At 47.0% G+C, this 15,308-nt stretch overlaps 1 protein-coding gene across 2 annotated transcripts in view; it reads left to right on the top strand.

Moving 5' to 3' along the window:
• The window catches only part of LOC144127807 (uncharacterized), a 1,292,097-nt gene that overhangs the window by 694,403 nt on the left and 582,386 nt on the right, over window positions 1-15,308 (top strand). For both annotated transcript variants that reach the window (XM_077660737.1, XM_077660738.1), the window contains exon 14: window positions 1,692-1,820. In XM_077660737.1, coding sequence (XP_077516863.1) covers window positions 1,692-1,820 — 129 coding nt within the window. The remainder of the gene's footprint in view (window positions 1-1,691; window positions 1,821-15,308) is intronic.

Here is a 15,308-nt window from a genome sequence, read left to right as displayed (position 1 = left end):
GCACCTGTGAATGAATGCAGACGTATGAGTTTCCAGCTGTCCCGTTCGCTGCCCCGGCTGCCAAGTGACCGCGAGAATGGTGGCGTCGTCCTTTTGAGCAAAACCGATGGTGTCGCTCAGTCACGTGGTTACAGCGATGCAGGATGGTTGACTGCGATGTCGCCAGTACAGCCGCACCCTCGACGCTTCGTCAGAAGCCTGTCGATGAACCGTGTAGGCACCTGTGAATGAATGCAGACGTATGAGTTTCCAGCTGTCCCGTTCGCTGCCCCAGCTGCCAAGTGACCGCGAGAATGGTGGCGTCGTCCTTTTGAGCAAAACCGATGGTGACGCTCAGTCACGTGGTTGCAGCGATGCAGGATGGTTGACTGCGATGTCGCCAGTACAGCCGCACCCTCGACGCTTCGTCAGAAGCCTGTCGATGAACCATGTAGGCACCTGTGAATGAATGCAGACGTATGAGCTTCCAGCTGTCCCGTTCGCTGCCCCGGCTGCCAAGTCAATTCATCTCCCTTTTGCATATTCATGTCTCTTTGCATCAGAAATTCCAGCGCATTTCCCAATATCGTATACGGAATCGCACTCACTGCAGTCAGGTGTACTATCTCACACACTACATTCTTTGCTACACAAAGGACAGTGCAAATTTGGGGGCACTGTCCCAAATTGTCACACCTGGACGGAAGCAGCCGCGGCAGAAATTTACACTAAAACCATATGTGGATCTGACTTCCACTAACCTGCTAGATCGCAGTTAAATATGGCTTGAGATGCTGCTCGCTCGCCGGTGCCGTCAACTTTATCGCCCAGTCCAGCTCCGCTGTTGTTGAAGGTCACTTGTCAGTGACCATGGTAAAAAAAAATAGCTGCGGTTCAACTACTGCTTACCCTGGTTAGAGAGCGAAAGCTGTGGTGCATCGGGGTCAAGTAGACGCGGCTTGGCCTCTGTAACGTGGAGTGCGTTCCGCACACTGGATAGGGAGCTCGCCCACCCTGCCACGCTGGAAGGTGGAAGTTAAATTAATGATTCATCGCGAGAGTTTGGTCCCCAATGAACGCTGCGGCCTATTCTACCGCCCTCTACAGGCGAATTGAAAGGTTGAAAGTTAAGGTCAAAGGTCAAGTGGTGGGACATTATGGTGGACCACATATGATAAGGTCTATAGCCACACTTGAGCTCTGGATCACTTGAAGGTGAACTGGCAACGCACGGCGAAATCCTTTTTACCTAGCCTAGTGAAGCTTTCGCTTCAAAAACCACGGTAAGTGACCATGATTTTTTTTTACTATGGTCAGTGACCAGGGAACTTCATCAGCCATGATTCCTGACCAGACGGTGTGCCGTCAAACCATCGGCTACAGTTCCGCTGTATTTGTAGCTCTCCGTCGACGTCAGCGCTCAGTGTCGGCGTGCGAAAGGCAGCTCTGAAGGTTATCGGCGCTGTTCTTGAGGGTGCAGGTGCCCGGTCAGTCAGCGCTCTATCGGAAAGATTGGAATAGAATGTGGCTTGAGATGCTGCTCGCTCGTCACTGGCGCGGCCGCCAATAGAACTACCGTCTAGAGAACAGGAAAGGGGGTGCCTGTTCACTGCAGCCGACCCTTGCGTAGAATTGATTGATTGATTGATTGATTGATTGAATGATTGATTGATTGATTGATTGATTGATTGATTGATTGATTGATTGCGCAGGACACCGGAGGCGTGGTGCGCGTGGAGGGCGCCCGGACAGCCTCCTATTGCACGCTGCTCGACCGCCGCGGCGACTGCCTCTTCGGTGTCGGCGACATGCAAGTTCACCGGCACATATCGCCGCAGTTGGTACGTGCGCAAAAGTCACCCACAACGCAACAGTCACACTGGTGTCGACGTGTTCGCTTCAGGATACCTCTGGGGCAGAAGGGCAGCTGACTAGCGAAGTCATCACAGAAATGGGCAGAAGCTTCAACGAGAGAGACTGGACTGCTTATTTCACGTTTCCTCATTAGAGGGGGCGAGCAGTTACCGAACAGAACATAAGAACTCTGCACAACAGATTATCTACGATCATCAAGAATAACGCATGCTCATCAAAGCGCTGCGACCTCATTATGTCTTTGGCTCGAGGTGGCCTAATATACCACACCGAGTGTAGTAAAAAGCGTGAAGTGGTGATTATCCACCCTTTTAAGTCCGCCAATGCAGGACAAAGACCCATCTCCATATTAACTCCGTTCCCGCAAGCTACACTTGCCTTCTCATGGAATCCGCTCGGCGGCCCTAAGAGAAAATCTGTCTGCCGGATCACAAACCCTGCCCATGCTCATTTTCGTTGCTTGACTCAGCTAGCATAACATAAACCCGCGTCTCTCCCGGAACACACTATCTTACCGTTAAGAGTAGCATTTTCGTTTGCATGCGATTTCATTTTGAAGCCGTTTCCTTGCGCTTCAAGTTTGTGTTCTGTAGCTAGGTATTTTCTTTTTAGAAACGTATTCCTTAGTTGCTATTCATGACCAAACAGTACTTGCCAAAATGCACCCTAATTCCCATAGGTGTTCCGATCTCATGGTCCATTTATGCTATCATCACTTGCCCTGGACAGATCCCAAGTATAAATACACCAGAGCGAAATACACAAGTGCGCACACATAACTTGCGCTACAAAAGTGCCTCATGACCCTGAGTGTTAACAAAATTTCCTTATTCTCCATTCATGGGCACTATAGCTACCAGCCCGCACTTACAGCTCTTAACACTGTCCTTTCAGTTTGGCCGACACGTACTCTGGCAATAAGATTTCACCGAAGCACGGCCAGTCTCGAGGGGGCGCGAGCTTTTTCCTACGGCTATAGGACTGCTAGGGTGCCTCGATGCGTGAGCTCCCCTGCCTGTATACGGCCTTCGCATTCGCCGCTCAAGCAATGGGAGTTTTCTCCGGGAGTTACGCCGTCCGCCGCCGCTAGACGCGCGACGACCCCACCGCTTGTAAATGCCCTCAGTTAAGCAAAAGCAACGAAAAGTTTTGAACTTTTCGGTTGCCTTCCTCTCCCAGCGCGCCTCCGTATAAGACAGCTTCTCATTAGAGAGTTATAGCATAGCGCGATCCGCGATCCGCTACCGTGATCCGATTCCGCGAGGCGCCACTGCGCATGCGCAAAACTACCTCAGGGCGCCGCATGGCGCCACGTTCCCGTCAGCTGCGTGCGCGCCTGCCGCGTCGGGATTAATCTGCTTGTACCAAGTAGTGCCCCGCGGAAGCGGATCACGGTAGCGGACAGCGCATCACGCTATGCTATAACTCTCTATTGACCGAGGCACTGCGGCCACATGTTAGCTCGCGCTTTTCGGCCCCGCAGAAGGCGCCATTGACGGGGGTAGACATTTCATTTTGCGAGACAGTTTGCCGGGAAGCGTTTCCCCACCTTTGACGGCGTCTACTCGCTGCGGCGATGCCAAACTTCTGTTGCGCTTACGGGTTTTACAAAAGAGGAGGCAGTGGGAGAAAGTCCTGAAAAAGCAAAGCGGCTCACCGAACGGTTTGGCCGCATATGAGTGGCCGGGAAAACTGATAATGTGCTGGATCCGCGTCTTTGCGTTGTAGGTGGCCGTTCTTCATTTGTAAGTCATGTTTTTTTCGGAGGGTTTGGTGTGAAGCGCGAGCGACTGCAGTCTTTCGTCGCAGTTAATGCTGTCTGGAATGGTTGTAGATGGATCCATTCGCTCGCGGGCTACGAAGGTCATGCTTCTGGATGTCTTAGCCCTGCCGCTGTGCTGGGCTCTGCAGGTGTAGCTTTGATGTCGCGCGCATCACGTGTCGTACTGGTTCGGTTGTAATAGGACTCGTTAGCGGGCTAGACTCGAAAGTTGCGCTTTATGTTTTTTATTTTTTAATTTGCAAATACTGTTGGCGTGGGCACATAACAGTCGTGGGGCGTGACACTTGAGGAGTAACATGTTTCCTTTTCATTATACAAAAATACAAAATCATCGTCATCTACACAATCATATTTCTTGCAGCGCAATATTTTTTTTCTGCAGAAGCAGTGTTATAAACATTCACTTTAAAAACGGTTATTTCACATAGTTTGAGCCCCACCGTTTACGCTGCTCTAGGTGCAGCTATGTATAGCTTTCATGTTGCGCGCACTGCTGACCGTGTTTGTTCTTTCAGGGTTCAGGGTTCATACCCTGCCGCTACAGTGCCTAGCCGCAGTAACGGCAGCTATGGCTTGAACACTTCATACCTGCATGGATAAAACTTGAGAATGCAAGCCAGAACTCCGTTAACTTATTTGCCGACATTGCCTCTTCGCGCTTTCAATTTTCGCTTTAAGCAACTTACTATAAGCGAGCAACGTGTTTGGTTCAACCAGGATTGAGTAAATTTGTTTAGATTTTTGCAGCGGTTAATTTTTTTTTTTGCACGCTGCTTCAACTCAAAGCGGGTAATTAAGTGCGGCAGTGCAGGCTTCTGCGAGTTATGTCTGGAAATTACACGAGCGAAGGTAAATAAGCCATTGTTGCATTTGCTGATCCAGGATGACAATCACCTAAAATACCACATTCTAGTGAATCATGCAGCGCTGCAGCTGCGCGCGAAGCAGCGGTTGAAAGCCTTCTTTTATTTGCTGGTACTCACCCATACAATTAACCCTACATCAAACTTCTTCTGGTGACAACTGTTTTGCAGTGCGCAAAAACGGCATCGTATTCACCTATTTACAAATATTAAGGGACTACCGTCGGTTGGATCATTTTAACGTTATCCTGCGGGTGTCCGAGGTATAGTAACTCCGAAACAATCGCTAAGGTTTCCTGCACTAAATGTAAATAAATCGGAGGTGAGAAAAGACCTACGCACTGGATAGCGAAGCTGATTCCACGAGCAAACGCGCCTTTGAGAGAAGAATATATTATGGCAGCATTACACCGCCATCTGTTCATATAAAGCACATAAGCCGCAATTCTGGTCGTATCCCGTGTCACTTCCTCTTGGCAGAGTAAAGTTTCGAGTATGAGTGCGCAAAAGGCGCCGTTCGAAAACAAACAACACTCCGAGGATATTCACTGCTGTGCCGCGAGCTCGCTCACGCACGCCACTTCCACCGTGTGCACCGCGATCAAAGCAATCGCAGTACAAAAAGTTCCGATAAAGCAGTGAACGCACGGGTCGGGCAGTTGTTTGGGCAACCGTAATTTTTGAACCGCCCTTACAATGATCTAACTGCGGCCGATTCGAAGGCAGAAAATGCAACTCACAAATGACTTGGGCGCGCGGTCCACTGCGCGCCAAAGAGCGAGCGTTGGGAAAAAACCACCTCCACCGCGCGCACCGCATTCAAAGCGATCGCAGTACAAAAAGTTTAGATAAAGAAGTACAATGTTGCTCGGGGCAGTTATTTGAGCAATTCATTTTTTATTCTATACCGCGATCTCCCGCGAGCGCGGAAAGCACGTAACTCACTTTGACCCGCGGTACCTTTGTTTGATGCCGCAAACAAATAAGTTCAGTCCAACAAGCACGCAATAAATTCGTCGCAGCACGGATGGCCCCAAGCAAGACTGCTTCGTGTTCATGCTCGTTGGGGGCACTGACGTCATGGCTCTTGCCTTGCAGTCGAATAAAGGGGATCCTGCTGTACACTACAAGCTGACATAACAGAAACTGGAGTAATCGGCAGAGGCGAGAGAATTTGATTCAGGTGGTTCCTAACAATGACACCTGCTGATTTTATTTAAAAAGCACCAAGCCAGAAAAACCTGTAACACCGTCGAAGCTTTTGATCGGTGACTTCCGCTTTCGAATCTCACACTACTTCTGTATATTCTCGTTTCGTATTGCAAGCAGATGCAAACATAATTTCACTTTTATATCTTTCCGAATGACCTCTCTTTGGTCTCCGGTTCCTTGTTCCTTCTCGGAAATTCACTTATTCTGCCGAAACACCGCAACACGATGCGAACGTGCCAGCATAGCGCTGCTAGAGCGGCGAAAAAATGCAAAGCTGTAATGACTGTAAGGTGGTGTGATAGCTGATTCCTCTTCCTCTTTCTTTAGTGAAGATGAGTGACTAGAACAGATAACGTGCTGGCGCTGTGCTGCTGAGTCGATGTTTCAAACCTTCTGATAGGACGTATAATGGGGCAGAGTGTTGTTCGCTACTGTTTTTAGTGTGCGATTTTTGTTTGCATGTTTCTAATCATTCTCTTTTTTTTTCTTTTCTCGTATGTGCTCAGTTAGGTTGGCGGCCTGCCTTGCAGACGACCAGGCACTACACGTTATCTTTCTTTTAAATATTTTGCAGAGACGCATCGTTCACCTTAAACGGCTTCGTTGAATGCTCGCGCGGTGCTCGCGGGTAAAAAACGTCGAGGATGCTGGCGTACCATTGATTAGTTCAGTTTTGAAGGAAAACAAGTGATTGACTTGAAGCAGCTTGTCTCAGACTGGTTGACGAAATGGTGCCCAGAATTCTCTAGAGGCGTACGAGTACTTAGGCGGGTTTTTTTTTCCCCCGGGGTGGTGGCTCGAAAAAAGATTTCGCTGCGGGGAAATTTGAGCGAAGAGCCATGGTGCTCTTTGCAGAGGGAGCGGTGTTCACGCTGCCCACTCGAGGCCAGTTGTTTTTACCCGTCCGATTTTATTGGCACAGTGTTCCAAGACGTAATCTAGCAGTTCCTTTCAAAATGCCCCGGGTTCACAGATTCATTGGAGAATTCCCAGGATTTCGAAACCATTACCATCGCCACCTGGAGGGAAGTGGCGGAAACGGGGGAGGGTCTTGACATCCCAGGAACATCAACATCATCATCCCTAATTATTAGCTGCAGGTATTCCTATTTTCCCGCACAATAATTGTCTTCGGTAGCTAGGTAATGTACAATATTTAGTCAATATTCTGGCAACTTTTAATTTGGTACCGGTATGCCAGACTTCTCCGGGCTCATAAGGATGCACTGTTAGCATCATCATCATCGCCATCATCTCTAGAGCCAAAGGCATGTGTCGTTGCATGATCTTTGCAGTATGTCATACATGAGAACTGGCGCGTTTACCTGCCGGACAATCCGAATGTCATTAATGTGGACCGGGTTGTGGGCACTCATTGTAATGCGTCATGCGCGCATGTGTAGTAATGTGGGATCCATATGGATCTCGAAATGGAGGTAAATGGGGGCGGAGGGGGGCCTGGCATGACGAGAAATTACATCGTTGTCACGTGAGTAGGTGTGATGTCATATTACAGCTTCGTCACGTGACTAGGTTTGATGGCAGATTACATCGCTGTCACGTGACCTGGCACGGCGTCACACGCCCATGATGTCATCACTCATTATACTAATTATGCTTACAAATATCTAATTATATTAATTAGCATTAATTATTTGTGTGACGTCATCATCTTCGTAGCGTGACTCGTCGGCTCGCGACGTTGCATGGCGCTGTTTCTTGCGGACACTTTTTGCGGATATGACCTTGAAAGTGAGCCATCTAATGCCTTCGCATAATTAAAAGAAGCCGCTCCCCTCTACAGAGATATAAATACAACGATGCCTCTCTTGGTGTACTACAGTCGCAACTTGTTAGGTGTTCTCGAAGGCAAAATACAGAGGATTGAAAAGAGCATTCTCGTTATGCCTGATGGAACTAGAAAATCCAAATATACTGATATGCGTCTGCATAACCGTCGCATTGGAAAGTACATCGACGGCCAGTTTCTTTATATTCGGTAACTATTCTCAAAGCCAGAAATGGATATCGTGAATAACTCCCCCGTCCTCCCTATCTCTGCTAGATGGTGTATAAGGGCTGTATTTGTCAAATGCCGGTTCGTGCGTGAATGAGCGAGAGGCTTCCAATACGAACAAGGATACACGAAGCAGGTTGCCAAATATTGGCACATATAAAGTAACACTGGTGGTAACCGCGCATGGGACACCCCTGCCCGCAGGCCATATACATTCCGGCGGTTCATCCCAGATTATAAGCTTCTCCAACTGCGTGCACACCAGTAGTGTAAGCACACACGTTATTAAATAATATCATAATCATTTTGGCTTTCCTGTCTCGCAGGATTCTCAGAATTGTTTTTAAGTGAAAAACTTCTTAATCGCTTTTTGTTGTGTTTTTCGTTTGTTTTCTGAGGTCGAGCAGCCGACCAATTTGTGGTCGAGGTGAGGTTGATTGAGGGCGTCTAAGGAGACCTCAACCTGAACTGGTGAGGTTGGGGTTGAGTGAGGCCGGCAAATTCTTTTTGAGGTTGAGGTGAGGTCCAGATTTTTGAGGTCGAATGCCCACCTCTGATGGTGGCACACGGGTTCTTTGCATTAATGGGGGCAAGTCCGCTTTAGTTAACAGTTCTGTCATTGACATACGTCCTAATCAATTACAAATGAAGCGAGCTGCTTTTCTTGCGCTACTTCTATCTTATTAGTGCAACTTTTAGTGAAAGGGTCCCAAATAACGCATGATGCATAGTCTAGTTTGGGCAGAATTACGGTTTTGTATGCGAGTAGTCGGACAGAAGGAGTAGAAACTCTCGAAGTTCTCCTCAGAAAGAGCAACTTGCGATTAACTTTAGCCATTACGTGGTAAATGTTCTTAGTCCAAGTTAGGTCATTAGTGATTAAGGGTCCGAGATACTTATAATGTATCTCGAGAAAAGTTTCGATAGGGTGAATGTTTAGGTTCCTTATCTAAAGTGGCGTCTGCACTAGTGAGCAGTACAGCTTTGTGGTCCGATATTCCATCTACCATCTGGAAATTTGTTTTGGCAGCAAATTGTCCGCTAACAGTAATGTTGCGCTGTTGAACCACCACTATGCATCACCAACTAGCCCAATCTGCAGTTCTTCTACAAAAAAAAAGTAGTCGAGCATTGATTTAGAATTGCCCTGAAATATGATATTTTCTTCTACAATCTGCAATAAGTCGAGGCCAAAAGCAATGCCCAACATAGTTTCACCTTGGGTGTCGTGCTTTTTAACTGAAAAATTTGACCAGTCCATCTCAGGCAAATTAAAATATCCTGAGAGTATTACGCGGTTATGTGGTTTAACATCGGTGCACAAATATCGTTTCAGTTCGTTTGACGCGGCAACCGTAGAGAGTGTGTGTGTGTGGAGGGGGGGGGGGTGGCCTGTACACTGATCTAATAACATATCAAACGTTTCCATGGGTACACCAGGCCTTGGTAAAATTCGCAGGTATGATTTAAATCCAATGCTGACAGCTCCACCTTCGGTACGAACTGTAGCCAGCGGTAACGAACTCATTGTCAAACGCTGCATTGTTAAGCCAAGTTTCTGTCAAAACCGCTATTTCAGGGTCATGCAAAAGCAGAAGAGCCTCCAACGCAGTTGTCTTGTTTAGACACTTCAGCAATTAACATTTAGTGTTTTCAGGGCCCGAGATCTCTTAGTTCAGAATCTCATTTCTTTCTAAGGCCGAAGTGAGAAGCTTTTGTTTCATCCCAACCATACAGTACGTTACCAACGCTTAGCTTATCATAGATTAACTTCAAAGCCTGGCACCCTCTTTCCTCTTTTCTTCAGAGCTTTTCCGCACTTGTTTCCGCATTTCTCTAACTCGTTTAGAAAAGTCGTCAGCTAATGATTTTGAGCTTTTTTCATGTTTGGATTTTGAGCTGATTTAGGTGTTTTTGAGTTAATGGCATGATCGTAATATTGACATTTTTTCACGGAAGTCGAGAAGTTTCAAAATGACTGGTCGCGCCATGTTTATTTTCTTTTTACCCGCCATGTGGCATCTTTCGACGCCGCTCACTGTTAGTTGTTCCTAGTTGTTCCAGGAAAAAACACCATCAATTACTTCTTTTTCCAGTTCCTAGATAGTCTCCTCGCTAAGCTCTTTTATTACATAAATGATGAGGTTATTTCTCATGCCTCTGTTTTCTAAATCGTATATCTGCTTCCTAACTGTACTAAGCTGCTCCTGAAGTTCCGACATTGCCGATTCCATGTCTCTTACCTTCGTGGCTAAGACATCTTGGCTGTCTCTCAACTGTTTCTCAATACCATCAGTAGACTCAGTTAAACCGGAAAGTTTATTCTCAGTTATGTTTTTAGACGCCTGCAGGGCCTTTGTCGTTGAATTAATCTTGCTCGGGCCTTCTAGCAATTTCAATAGTACTTGTTCTGCAATCGGGCCACGATTTCTTTCAACGCCACCACAAGACGAAAGATATTTTGCTAATGCAATCACAGCGCCTGTGACGTCGTCTTCCATGTTTTCTGTCTTCTGTCCGTGTTATTGAGCGCTGTCAACAAGAATGGATCAGCACCGACTAGCCCGACAACTTGTCTTACCCAAGAAGGGAAACGCTTAACACTTCACTTCACTTTATTACCTTAAAGGCCCCCGGGATTGGTGGTGTTACATAAGGGGTGGGTTACATGTATAAAACAGATTTAATAAACAAAGAAAACACGTAAGGTACATAAATTATTCGCTGTTAAATATAGTCTCTAAACAATTCACAAATGTTGTTGGACAGGTGGTTGCGGCGATGTCGTGTGGAAGGCTGTTCCAGTCCGTGGCTGAACGTGGAAAGAATGACGATGCAAATGTTGCAATGCGCGTACGAGGCCGGGAAACTTGAAGGGGATGACCAGTGCGGGGAGAAATGCGTGCCGGCGGATTGATGTAGGGCGGATGACGAAGTGAGCTGTAATAAAATTTATGAAACAAGCACATACTAGTGGTACGACGTCTACAAGCTAGAGATGTTAAGCCTGCCTCTGCTTTTAATGACGATATACTGACATTATATGAATAGCACGAATATATGAATCTTGTGGCTCGACTTTGTACTGATTTTAAGGAATTTGTTCGATAATTTTGGTTAGGGCTCCAAATAGCAGAGGCGTATTCTAATTTAGGACGGACAAGTGATTTCTTGGCAAGTAATTTTACGTTTTGTGGCGCATGGCGTAGATGTCGTTTTAAGAATGCAAGGCTTCTGCTAGCGGATGATATGACTTTTGTCACATGCGCGTTCCAGGTTAGATCATTGAACAATGTTACGCCGAGGTATTTGTAAGTCTGAGTTATTTCTACTGTGACGGGCGAGATTTTATACGAGAAGAGGAGAGGATTACGTTTTCGGTTAAATGACAAGAGTTTACATTTATTGGGGTTTAGTTCCATGAGCCATTGGTTACACCATCCTGTATGCTGATTAAGTCCTTCTGGAGGGCGAACTGATCAGAGGGGTTATTGATTATGCGATAGATGACACAGTCATCGGCAAAAATACGGACGTTACAAGAGACATGCGTTGGTTGGTCATTAATGCATATTAAAAATAATAGCGGGCCAAGGACTGATCCTTGCGGGACACCTGATGTTACGGGAAGAGAACTAGAGGCTTGGTTATTAACGTAAACATTTGATCCGGAGTTCCCGGGTTCGAACCCGACCGCGGAGGCTGCATTTTTATGCAGGAAAAACGCCAAGGTGCTCGTGTGCTGTGCGATGTCAGTGCACGTTAAAGATCCCCAGGTGGTCGAAATTATTCCGGAGCCCTCCACTACGGCACCTCCTTCTTCATTTCTTTTTTCACTCCCTCCCTTATCCCTTCCCTTGCGGCGCGGTTTAGGTGTCCAACAATATGAGAGACAGATCCTGCGTCATTTCCTTTCCTCAAAAACCAATTATTATTATTATTACTGGGTGCGGTTAGCCAGGAATTCGCTTATCCACTGTAATGTGTTAGGATGAAGGAACACACAGTGGGGAAGGCAGCAGTACTAGAAAGCGATCGTCACTTCAGTAGCAATGTGCAGATTTGGAATCAGTAACCTGGTTAGCAAACCAAAGGAATTGCTTAGCATGATGCCTCGTTTGCTGCAGCCATGCCCATTGTGCTCAAATGGACTTCTTAAATGTGTCAGCGCGTTGTTGTGTCTGTGCACAAAAACTAATGTACGCCAAGAGTATTTAGAAAACAATTGAGTAGCGTTCACCACGACAATTACAATAAGTGCTAAGCACAGAATAGACTCAGAACAAGGAATTTTTGTACGTCGCTTAATTACTATTTCCCAATGGCATTTTTTTAATTGGTTTTGGGGGAAAGGAAATGGCGCAGTATCTGTCTCATATATCGTTGGACATCTGAACCGCGCCGTAAGGGAAGGGACAAGGGAGGGAGTGAAAGAAGAAGGGAAGAGGGAGGTGCCGTAGTGGAGGGCTCCGGAATAATTTCGACCACCTGGGGATCTTTAACGTGCACTGACATCGCACAGCACACGGGCGCCTTGGCGTTTTTCCTCCATAAAAACGCAGCCGCCGCGGTCGGGTGATTGCACTGTGTCTTCTGAATTTCACTGCTTCTAATCTCCCGCCATTTCGCGCGGTTTGCTACATGCTCGTCTGATAACGTTTCCACGAGCACGGATGTTAGATGACGAAGACCACGCCTTCATGCTACAGCGTGAGAGACAGGCACTTTCAACAGCAACAGCCATCGTGAACTCGGCTACGTTTCGTTTCGTTTTATTACCTTAAATACCCCTTTCGGGGTATTGCATAAGGGGTTGGTTACATATCATGGGTGAGATTACAATTATTGAATGTGAGGAGGAACACTCGTCGCAAACGTTGACGTCGGGAAGGCCGTTCCAGAGGATAGCTGTTCGGGGAAAATTGAGCCAGCAAACGTAACGGTTCTAGTGAGCGGTCGAGCAACATAAAATGCATGCATAGTGCGGTGGGATATGCGTGAAGGTGGTGCTAGGTATGGGGGATTATTAAGCGAACTGTGAAATCTCTTATGGAACAGGCCAAGGCTAGCTATATGACGACGAGTGCTAAGGTTCAAAAGTTCGCATTGAAGTTTTAATGCTGTTACGCCAGTATTGAAAGAGTAGTCGGAGTGAATGAATCTTACAGCGCGATTCTGCAAAGCTTCAAGGGCGTTAGCTAGATAAGTTTGATGCGTATGCCAGATAGAAGATGCATATTCCAGCCTAGGCCGGATGAGCGACTTATAGGCCAGTAGTTTCACGTGCTGTGGAGCATGACGTGGGTGAAGTTTCAGAAATCCAAGAGATCGGTTTGCTGATGATATGACGTTATTGATACGAGTGCGCCAGGAAAGATCACTGCTTAAGGTTACGCCAAGGTATTTATAAGATTGTACAAGTTCGATAACAGAATTGAGGAAAGCGTAGTTAAAAACGAAGGGCTGTTGGCGGCGGTGGAAGGAGACAAGTTTGCATTATGCGAAGAAATGCGCTAAAAGCGGCACAAGAAAACACACACGCACACACGACACAAGCGCAAACTAGCAACTGTTTATTCCTTACGGAAGAGGCGTTTATATACGCAACGTCAGTTTTTTTTTTTTAATGCAACCTTCCCATCATCAAACAGGTGACCATCACCACGACACAGCATCTGCACTTATCATGTCTTTTTTTTTTTCAAAGCTGTTCTTTCTTAGAAGATGCCTACGTCTGGCCCCTCAAAACACCAAACTGTTTGCCTACACTACTGTGATGACCCCCATAATGCGCAGGTCCACACGGGACGGAGAGGCAAAGAGACACCGTATGGCTCAGTTTAAACAAACAGGTATATTCAATAATTACACATGATTAAGGTTATACATCAGAGGCTGGGGCGTCCGAGCTTACGTGCCGACGACTTCATGGGGGCGATGGAGTGGCTCCGGAGTTGGGCTCGAGCGGTTGCTGGCAGAAGCTGCACGCCGTCGGGCTTCGGCGCTGAAGGCCCTCTTGGCGAACGATGTCGTCCTGAGCGTTCTTCTTCCGTTTCTTCGAGGATGGTTCACAAACCCTTCCTCTAGTGTCGTTCGGCTTGGAAGATGAACAGGAGGCGAGCTTGTAGATGATGACAGCAGAGCATAATTTTACAACAGAACAAACTTTGCACTTCTTTACTCATCGACCGGGCAGGTTAGTGCCTAAGTAGCATCACATTACATGCTAAGCATGGAGCCCCAGCTCAGACTGAACTGCATCCGTTTACATGCGCTTATAAGCACTTGATTAACAAAGGACTAAGGGCGGTCATTTCCAGTGGCCCGCCCAAAGCATCAATTCTCCAATCCAAAATAACATACGAGATGGGGACCACCCCTTTGGGTTGGGCTTAGCCTCGAACCCAGAGTCTGTTAACAATACAAACTAAATAAACAACAAAAACGCCACCACTCTCTCTCAAGTGAGAGTATACACAGGCTCTCTCTTCGGAGCTAATTCACTAGCGCCTGTCTTTCCACATTCTTGGCGAGTACTGCCTGTCCGCCATGACAGGTGTCCGTCGCGGCCCTTCTGGGAAGCTGTGGGTGCCTTCCCGGCGATAGCCCACGACAAAGGGGGGGGGAGGGAAAGAATGTCGTCTTCCCGGTAGCGCATAGCGTCGGCTGTGGTACGGCGCGCTCTGGCCCGCTGACAGCTCCCTTGTCCTGGAATGTAACCGGAAATTGGGGAGGATAAAGCCTGTTTCCCCGGGGCGGCGGCGGGTCCGGTTTTTCTGGTCGTCACTCAAAGAGCATGGCTGGGTAATTGATGATGCCGCTGTCACGGGTCTCCGTCTACGCCGCGCCGTCGAACGTGGATCCTCGTAGCACACACGGAATGTCACACTACCCTCGTAAGGCCAAGTTTAGAATACGCAAGCACTGTTTGGTTCCCACAATCAATCACTAACACCGCTCGGCTTGACAAGGTGCAACGAAAAGCTGTAAGGTTCATTCATAACAAATACAAACCCTCTGTTTCACCTACCGATCTTGCCGCATCATCTGGCCTTCCATCACTATTATCTAGGGCAAAAGAATCCCGCCTGAAGTTTTTATATCAATTACTACACAACAATTACAGTATAGATGTGTTTAAATACGTATGCTTCTCACAGTCACGACAATCCCGGCACAAACATGCGCACACGCTAACTGAATACTCATGCCGAACGAACACTCTCAAGCATTCTTTCTTTCCTTTAGCCATCAGTGAATGGAATCGACTCGATCCATCAATTACCATGTCGGAGTCACCATCTTCCTTCACTTCAAGATTAGTAGAATGTAACAAGAATCAGTAATGTGCCAATAGTCCTACATCTTACCAGATGAATGCCCAACAATTACATCTCTTGATACTATGTTAGTTTTACGGATGATTTCATTGTCTATTGCCACCGGTTACCTTTTTCTCGCTTTCTTCAAGTTCCTATTGTTAAATATTTCGAATACTAGCATGCTTGCTGGCATGAATGACTGCTGCTGTACTTGTTTTCCTTTTTGTTACAGTTCTGATTCTTAAAGGTATTCTTTA

The sequence above is a fragment of the Amblyomma americanum genome, chromosome 4 (genome assembly GCF_052857255.1).
Source record: "Amblyomma americanum isolate KBUSLIRL-KWMA chromosome 4, ASM5285725v1, whole genome shotgun sequence".
Taxonomy (NCBI): Eukaryota; Metazoa; Arthropoda; class Arachnida; order Ixodida; family Ixodidae; genus Amblyomma; species Amblyomma americanum.
The sequence above is the reverse complement of the archived record's forward strand: the minus strand, read 5'-3'. Positions and strand labels throughout refer to the sequence as shown.